This window comes from Taudactylus pleione, unplaced genomic scaffold (assembly GCF_031769625.1).
Source record: "Taudactylus pleione unplaced genomic scaffold, aTauple2 ptg000380l, whole genome shotgun sequence".
Classification (NCBI taxonomy): Eukaryota; Metazoa; Chordata; class Amphibia; order Anura; family Myobatrachidae; genus Taudactylus; species Taudactylus pleione.
Genome location: NW_028284781.1, coordinates 3,801,775 through 3,811,444, shown reverse-complemented (window position 1 = coordinate 3,811,444; position 9,670 = coordinate 3,801,775). Strand labels below are relative to the sequence as shown.

General features: G+C 39.7%; 1 protein-coding gene across 3 annotated transcripts in view; it reads right to left on the bottom strand.

The window, feature by feature from the left end:
* Positions 1-1,109: 1,109 nt before the first annotated feature.
* The window catches only part of ZMYND11 (zinc finger MYND-type containing 11), a 145,534-nt gene continuing 136,973 nt past the window's right edge, over positions 1,110-9,670 (bottom strand). For all 3 annotated transcript variants that reach the window (XM_088445435.1, XM_088445436.1, XM_088445437.1), the window contains 2 exons: positions 8,715-8,900; positions 1,110-4,314 (listed from right to left, as the gene is read on the bottom strand). In XM_088445435.1, the coding sequence (XP_088301561.1) occupies positions 4,192-4,314; positions 8,715-8,900 (309 nt within the window). In that variant the 3' untranslated portion in view covers positions 1,110-4,191. The remainder of the gene's footprint in view (positions 4,315-8,714; positions 8,901-9,670) is intronic.

Below are 9,670 nucleotides of genomic sequence, written 5' to 3'. Positions count from 1 at the left end.
TCTGGAAGGTAGGTCGTACATCTGGATGCCTTTATCAATTTGTGTGTTTAATGGGACCCATACATCTGCAACAGATTGCGGCAATTCCCCGTTCTCCCGACGGCAGGGTCTGGGAATGGGGGATATTCAATATGTTGAAAAATCTCAATGACCCGAGCCCAACTGCAAAGTGGTCGGAATCAGCGAGTCTGGGATTTCCATCATCATCGTGTTGAATTTTGCCAATCTGCAGATGGAACGCCGATCATCGATGGCTGGTAGCGACACATTAAATAATTTTTTTTAATCTAAAGTTATAAGGAATGTGATGCCTCTTGTGGTTTCAACACCACCTCATTTTGATAAGACTCACACAATGTTTAAACATTTATAGCTAATGTGAAATAACTCCTGAAAGTAGTATTAAAGTATTTATCAGTCACTATGTACATTGTTAGTGTTGTATTTCTATTTATTTATGGAATATTACTGTGTATATACAGTAAATCTGCTAATACCTGGCTCTAATTACGGACCACGACTGTGCCATGCCATGCTATAACTAGTTTGCTAAACTGTTTGGCACAGTCTGCATATTTCATCTTCATATCATGGCATCTACCAATGGTGCTTTATTTTCTATTTGTCCCGTTGCGGATTGAGTGGTGACATAGGCAATGTACAATGCACTGTTCATGCTGGCTTACATGGTAATATATATAGGATGATAGTCCAGTGTCACTGTGTCCCTCTCGTGCATCTGTAGGGCTAAGAATAACTATATAGTGCAAAGAAATACAGCACAATACAGTGTACCAGGGAGGCAGAAGAGTGGGTTACTTGGACATACAGACCCAAAGGAATACATTGCCATCTGTCCCACAGGGAACACGAAAATATAGTGTACAATTCTTCTGTACACCCCAGATGAACAATGGTTGAAATGCTAGGCAAGTATAAATTAAGTATAATTATTGCCCATTTCACTATTTAGAACACCCCTATAATAGATTTGTGTAACTGGAAAGTCCATGTAAGCTGGTTACAGTTTTCACAAAATTAATCTGTGCTCACCACTCTCCAAATAGCACAAAACTCAGTGGAGAAAAGTACTCTGAGTGACACAATCATTTCATTTTTAAACACATTTATTAACAAATGTTAACACCTATTGCTAAGAAGAGCAGCTTACAAAATGGCAGAATGTGTCATAGAACTAGACCAGCCACAATGGATAATTACAATGTGCATAGTGGCCAAGCTTAACATCTTAAGAAATAGAAGTGAATTCAGTTTTGTAATAACGGTTTCAAAACAGTTTTTTTATTATTATTTTTTTTGTCATTTTTGCTTTATTATTTTAACTTACAACATATACAAAACCAGGCCACAATCTTAATTGTTAAATTTTGTTTTCACACCGATTTAACTCTGCAATGTGCAACCATGTCAAAGGACACAGGAAAATAAACCAAAATAACACAATTCTTACTCTCATGCAGATAACCGCTATATTGTATGTTTCTTGGAATGGTTTTACATCAAATGTATTCTCACAATACACTTTCTTTCTTTCATAGGTCTGGATCGATACAGCTGATCTTGCAAAGTATATCTCCCTGCTGCTAGCAATTTACTGCAGGCCACTATACCAGAGAAGTGGTTTAGCTTAAATAATATGATGTGGAAGAGGTTTATGAAATATCGCTAGAATGCTGGTTTCATGTATGAAACTGAATAAGAAAAACAGTGGGGAATGTGAAAATTGGTGCACGGGTAATCGTGGAAAACAAAAAGAAAAAAGAAGGCACTGTAATTCATAAGCAACCAAAAAGGCTTGATTTATATTTCCCCCTATACCGTACCAAAAAGTGCAGTTAGAATCTGGTTGCTTTGATTTACTGCACCCTTTCTTTGCCGGTGCACCAATTACCTGTGCACCAGTTCACATAACAGTCCCCCAGTGTACTTAAGGTCTCAAGTTTTCCACAGCCATTGTCTAATCGCTTGCAATAAATATCAAAGATCTAAATAAATATTTACAACTCTTCCTCAATATTCTTCCTTCCGAATAGCTAGTTTGTTAGGATTTTCTACAGTCCCTCTTCGAGTTCTCACATTAAACACCAAAAACTTGGACTTCCTTTAACAAATAAAAATATAATAAAGACTAATTCACATACAGAGTAAAATGATAGTGGCTAACAAAGACAATTGCTTTTAAAACAACCCCTCCCCCAACAACCTGAAAGATTAATATAAGATAAATGTTATTCAACTATCGATCCATTCCTATGGGAAATGCTCCATAAGATGTTACAAAAAACTGACATTTTACAAGGAATCTGACATGCATTAATCTTCATTCAGTGTGTGGTGATGAACCTTGGCTGTTACTCAAAAGTCTTTGTGAACATCAAGAATCTCAGAGTTGTCTGCTCTGTGTCAGATCGTATACACCAGTGGACAGGAAATGCAATATTTATGTGTGTTGGGTATAATGCCAAGGAATTCATTAGCAGATTCTAATAGGTTGTAGACTCCACAAGTTATACATGGGTTACTTTTGAAGAAGCCATGCAGGGTACACATTGCACCTACAAAAATACTTGCCAATAAGAGAAAAAGTGTTCCTCTCACTAACAATGGAGATGGCTATACTGTAGGCTAAACCAAAAGAGAGGACTAGTGACTCCACCGAGCCAAGAGCCACTTACATCCTTAGTTCCTAAGGGACCGATATACTGCATGGAATATAGGTTTGCAGTAAGCTCCAGGTACACTTTAAAAGTGAATTAGGTGTGCAATGAGCTGGTACCTAGTGTATAACATCACATAGTCACCTCTGCACAGGCTGTTTATTTTAGCTAACCTGGCAATGACACCCTTTTATTGATAATTTGTAAAAATCACAACTTGCAACACCCTGAATTTGGTAGTCAAAATTTAGAGAAGAAAATGAGGAAAGGAAAAAACATGCTTCCCATTGTGAAGCCACATCATTTGCAGGATGTCAATCAGAGAAGCTCAGAGCAAGATTACCTTGACAAACACCCACAATTACAATCAGATGCCTATAAGTAGTGTGAACAGGTGCGTTCATATATAAATGGACCATTAACAGCACAGCTATTAAACCCTGTAGGAAGTCATCCAAGGTTGATTCTTGGTTGGCACGGTCACTTTAGTGTGCCTTCATAGGACTAGGAACTGTGCAAATTGAAAAGGAAATTTTATGCTCTAAGATAGGATTACCTGTATTTATAACTATGCAATCAAAGTTAATATATTTCATTTTTTTTTTTATAAAAGTTATATATTGAAAATAAGTAATGAACAAACATGGGATATATTTTACAAATAAAATATGCAAGAACAATTCTTGCTTTGTGAACCCTGTTCCCTAAAATTTAACAGTAAAACCCCTTGGTACAGAATAACTAAAAATTATAATGCCTTTCATAGTAGGAGAAACCTAATAAAACAAGCACGGTAGGTTTCCAAGTGAGGCCTTGCGTAAGGTAGTAGATCCCCCCCCTCCCCTATAGTTTCTTTACATTCACTGATCCATCAGAAATTGCTGTCACCAAACTGTTGGCTCATCGTATTCGGATCTCTTTTTTCCGCCAGCTGGATTTATGGTCCGAGATTACTCCTTTAGGCACAAAAAAATATGAACGGTGCCTTTTTCTTTGTTTTTTTTAAAGGGGAGGACTTAGACCTGCTGCTTGGCAGATATACAACTGTTAAAATTGTTTAAAACATTATAAAACATAAAATGCCTTGAATCTGAAAATGCAAAATTGTCTAGCAAAACTACCGTTTCTCAGCAATAATTTCATAGTGAATGTAAAACAGTTTCAATTCCTCTTAGCTTTAGTTACAATATGACAGTAAAGAACGGTCTAACCTTGATTGCTCCCAGAAGAACCGCATGGCCGTAATCAGTAAAGCATGCCGGATCCTCTAGCAGCAAACAGGTTAGAGGGAGAAGACAAGCACGATATTTATTGTGCAAAACATGTCTTTGTGAAAAAGGTTTTTCAGCACTTCAGTACTGGAACTGTGCAATAAGCATATCATCCGGCACTGAGCAAACTATGAGCTGGTTCAACATGGTATGCAGATAGTAAGCAAGTACGGCATCTTGAAAATGAAAAACAAAACGCAGAGTTTGAGGATTGAGATCACGGAAATGATAAAGGGAAGGATTCATCTTTTCCGGCGACAGGTCCTCTTGTGTTCAGCGTGCCAGTGTTCTTGCTGGCATTTAATGGAGCAGTAAGAGGTATTCCAGCAGCAGTGGTACATTGCCTCCTCTTCACAGTTGTAGCACTGAATGGGGGAAAAAACACATTAAACTCCCTCAATTACATACAAAAATCTGATATTGCAAGAGATTTATGCAAGATAGATGGAGTATGTGTTATCATCATATTTGAAACAACTTGGTCTCACACACGTACATTCGCCCCTTTATCCTATTGAGGTGAATGAAATTCATCTTAACACATGAAAAATATATAACCTGGCACATATGGAAAGTCAGCTAAAACACAGGATGATTCACTGACTATTCCTATGACCAGATATGCCTGACAAACATGTAACATGGAATGCTGGCATAGCATAATTATATCCCGCGGTAAGGTGGGAATTCAATTAGCTGCGGGGCTTACAGTGGGCTTTTAGTTCCTGGGTAAAGAGCCCGGAGCTACTTAATTACTGTCAGCGGTAAACCCTGAGGTGGACTCAACACAGATTTCTGTTTGCACGTCAGAAGGATGTGAACAGCAATCTGCATTAAGTGCACCCTTGGAGGGTATATCAGCAAATTGAATTCCCCCCCTTATCGCAGGCAGTAATTGAATATCTCCGGGCTCTTAACCTGGGAGTTGAAGGCCCGCAGTTAATTGAATTCCCCCCTTATTACAGGATAGAATTATTGCATTATAGTTCCTAAATGACAACACTCAGCCCTCCAAACTGTCCGTGCCTCCTTGCATGATAATGGCCATTGACCAATCGGGATGCAGACAAACAATGGCCCCCGCTGTTACCGATATGTTTGTAAATACGGGAGCTACTTTGTTGCATGACAACTCTGGGGATCTCACACAAATTGCCGTTCACATCATTGACGGGTCCCTCCTCTTGATAAGTGACAGAGGCCACTATCCAATCACGGATACTACATTCCCGGCACAGCCCACATGCCGGGTCTTTCACATGACACCTCCTGCCAGTCGATGCACACTATCTTTAGCATCAGACCAATGAAATTCAGACACACACTACATAGGACGAGAATATGCAAATAGGCTGCACTTCCTTGATAAAGCTCCGGTGAAATGTACGTCGGAAGTAGCGGTTACGGTGCATATGGAGTGTTTGCTGTAGTGCTGTGAGCACTTCACCTTATCCACACCAGAGACTAATTATTGGTATCCAAGTACCTTACTGAATGTTTCCCCTCTCTCTTGGAGCTCTCTCATTAACTGTGTGGGGGGACATTTGTCTTCTCCTATCAGTTAGCAGCAGGAGCACCATATGTCCTGCCACATGTGCTGATCCCTGTTACTCTCATTAACTCTTCGCCCATATTAGGTATGAGAGTTAACAGCAAATGCACATTAGCACGCAGGCAGGACACTTCCTTTTTCTTACTATACTATCGATTATGCTAATATTTGTATAGAAACAAGTTCATATTATGCGTGGATTTATGTTCTAATTAATTAGCAGATTTAAGTCATTGATTTGGAGCAAGCAATAATACTGCTGTATACATAGTGCCGTTTTCAGTGCTCACAACACTCCAGGTTTTCCATCTAGGTTCCTTACTGGTTATACTTTTCCTCTCTCCCTAGTTGCTCTCTCATTAACTGTGTGGGGGGACATTTGTGCTCTTACCAATTAACAGCAGAAGCACCATATGTCCTGCCAAAATTGCAGATCCCTGTTACTCTCATTAACTCTCCAATGCCCACTCGGGTATGAGAGTTAACAGCAGATGCACATTAGCACACAGGCAGGACACTTCCTTCATACAACTTTCTCTTACTGCGCTATCTATTATGCCAATACTGATATAGAGATAAGTTGGTGTTTGGCAGTGGACATATAGATTTATCAGTTGAGTTGGTTCATATGGTTTTGATAAACACTAATATTTTACAGTGGTTTTAAATTTGAAATTTGCATATTGCTAAAAACCCAGGTTTTCACCTTCACATATTGTATATATATCGCTTTGAATTATACTACTGCCCTTGAATATTTGATAATGACATGTATGAGATGCTGATAAGATACCATAATTGTATTCTCCCATGCTCCAAAATGTAACTTTTATATGTTTCTCAAAGTGCTCGGTCATTTTATATCGGTGCAAAACTTCATCAACAACATATTGTGTCAATCTGGGTATTGTACCAAAATAAGTATACCGCATTGTCTTCTGCATCTATATTAAGAGAGAGAATGTACCTAATGCACTGATTCACTTTCTGTGTTACGTACTTCTATTAATGATGGAATGTGAAAACCATATATTGTAGTGTTAATACTGTTTATTGGGGGTATATTGCCCCAAGCATGCATCTATACCACACTTCACAAGCATTTGTGAATTCTATACTAAGATTGACATAACAGAGGGTGGTACAATGTAATTATTCTACACAATAAGACCAAATAATTTATGTCTTATGTTTTGTAACACTGTGAAGGTCTCTTTGGGTTAGCCCTAATACATTTATATATATTTTTGTTTTGTTTAAAACATTTTTTTCTGCATTTTCCTTTTTTCTGTGTTGTAAGTTAAGTCTAATCATCTATAATAAAAGTTAAGTTTCAAACTGTATTAAGAGTGCCCCAACAAAAAGAGTTTACTTTGTCTCAGATTATAATCAAATATCCCTGGGCTCTTAACCTGGGAGCTAGAGACCCGCAGCTAATTGAATTCCCCCCTTATTGCAGGATATATTTGAGTATCCCAGGCTCTTAACCTGGGAGCTAGAGACCAGCAGTTAATTGAATTCCCCCCTTATTGCAGGATATAATTGAATATCCCTGGGCTCTTAACCTGGGAGCTAGAGACCCGCAGTTAATTGAATTCCCCCCTTATTGCAGGATATAATTGAATATCCCTGGGCTCTTAACCTGGGGGCTAGAGTCCTGCAGCTAATTGAATTCCCCCCTTATTGCAGGATATAATTGAATATCTCTGGCCTCTTAACCTGGGAGCTAGAGTCCCGCAGCTAACTGAATTCCCCCCTTATTGCAGGATATAAATGAATATCTCTGGCCTCTTAACCTGGGAGCTAGAGTCCGGCAGCTAATGGATTTCCCCCCTTATTGCAGGATATAATTGAATATCCCAGGGCTCTTAACCTGGGAGCTAGAGTCCTGCAGCTAATTGAATTCCCCCCTTATTGCAGGATATAATTGAATATCTCTGGGCTCTTAACCTGGGAGCTAGAGTCCCGCAGCTAACTGAATTCCCCCCTTATTGCAGGATCTAATTGAATATCCCCGGGCTCTTAACCTGGGAGCTAGAGTCCTGTAGCTAATTGAATTCCCCCCTTATTGCAGGATATAACAGAATATCCCCGGGCTCTTAACCTGGGAGCTAGAGACCAGCAGTTAATTGAATTCCCCCCTTATTGCAGGATATAATTGAATATCCCTGGGCTCTTAACCTGGGAGCTAGAGACCCGCAGTTAATTGAATTCCCCCCTTATTGCAGGATATAATTGAATATCCCTGGGCTCTTAACCTGGGGGCTAGAGTCCTGCAGCTAATTGAATTCCCCCCTTATTGCAGGATATAATTGAATATCTCTGGCCTCTTAACCTGGGAGCTAGAGTCCCGCAGCTAACTGAATTCCCCCCTTATTGCAGGATATAAATGAATATCTCTGGCCTCTTAACCTGGGAGCTAGAGTCCGGCAGCTAATGGATTTCCCCCCTTATTGCAGGATATAATTGAATATCCCAGGGCTCTTAACCTGGGAGCTAGAGTCCTGCAGCTAATTGAATTCCCCCCTTATTGCAGGATATAATTGAATATCTCTGGCCTCTTAACCTGGGAGCTAGAGTCCCGCAGCTAACTGAATTCCCCCCTTATTGCAGGATCTAATTGAATATCCCCGGGCTCTTAACCTGGGAGCTAGAGTCCTGTAGCTAATTGAATTCCCCCCTTATTGCAGGATATAACAGAATATCCCCGGGCTCTTAACCTGGGAGCTAGAGTCCCGCAGCTAAATTAATTCCCCCCCCCCCCCCCCCCCCCAAGTGTAATCTGCGGCCCTTCGGAATATTAGAGGGCCACTCAATGTGGCACCCAGAGTGAATCAGGTTGACTATCGCGTGTCTATAGTCTTACTGAGAGCTAATCTAGTAAACACAGGGGAAAAATCCTCCCAAACAATCCCAGTTTTATCCCAAATATCTGAAGTCATACCTAACTCTGGCACGGGGACATATATTTGTGTGCATCACTGTTACAGAAGCCAACTTGCATTTTAGGTTTATCAGTAATATAAGGTATGGCTTTGTTTTATAAAGAAAATATATAATGACCCCCTCTGACCACTAGAACCTGCTCTTCCACCACAGTCTTTTCCATTGACACTTTCCACTTGTCAGTGCTCATATGGATACAGTAGTCCCATTGCTTTGTGCCAGGATTCCTCAGCAATAGTAACAGATTCAGTGCCACAAGCGCCTTACCCATTGCTTCTTCTTGGTCTGGGAGATCAGCTGCTTGTGTTGTGCTGCCAGCTTCTTAAGTTCTTCAAGAAACTCTTCTTTGCACTTGTCTTTCACCTGCTTGCACTTTCTGTCCATCTCTCCCTGAATGTTAGCCACGGCTTTACTAACCGCTTGTCTCTTCTCCTCTTCCATCTCCGCTCGCAGCTGCAGTAATAAGCAGAGATTTTCAGTTACCAAGTCAGATAAAGTGCTTCAGGCTTCCCAAGCCTACAAGGGAGGCCCCTCACATAATTGCTGGTGCACAGTCAGCTAGTACAGACAAAATGACATATTTTATGTTCCATACATTCATAAAGGTCATGTCTCTGGCATGAATGTAATAAACTTTAGTACTTCTGTTTTGTGTCGCTGTGCACAAGGTTGCACTAAATAAAGGTACTTAAAGTGTAACAATCTTGTACATGCAGTGGGGACTTCTGGGGCTGAACCAATGCATACAAGGTTTACTTTTCCTCTAATAAATAACATGATACATTGTTATATACATCATACTCCCTTTAAGATACTGACATCAGAATTCAAACTCTGTAAAGACTTTATGCTCTATACTCATGTATATTATTCAGTGGTAGCAACTCTGATATGCACAGAAAAAAGGTTCCACACAATTATAGTCACAATATAACTCCTCTATTCCTATTGCCATGGTTTCAGCAGGAACATAGACTATATGGTGGCAGAAAGCTTGAACATTGGTTATGTGTGATGGGCATGAAATCCATCCTGACATACAGTAGTATTTGCTGTCAAGAATGGTCACCTGTCTTATTGCATGTCTGGGCCAAGAATGTAAAAATTTTAACAGGTCTGGCTTAATTCATTTAATTTTCAATATATGAACACATTAAATATCAACGGCTACAGAAGTAATTTATTATATTAAGTACATAACATCAAATCTCACAGAGCCAGAG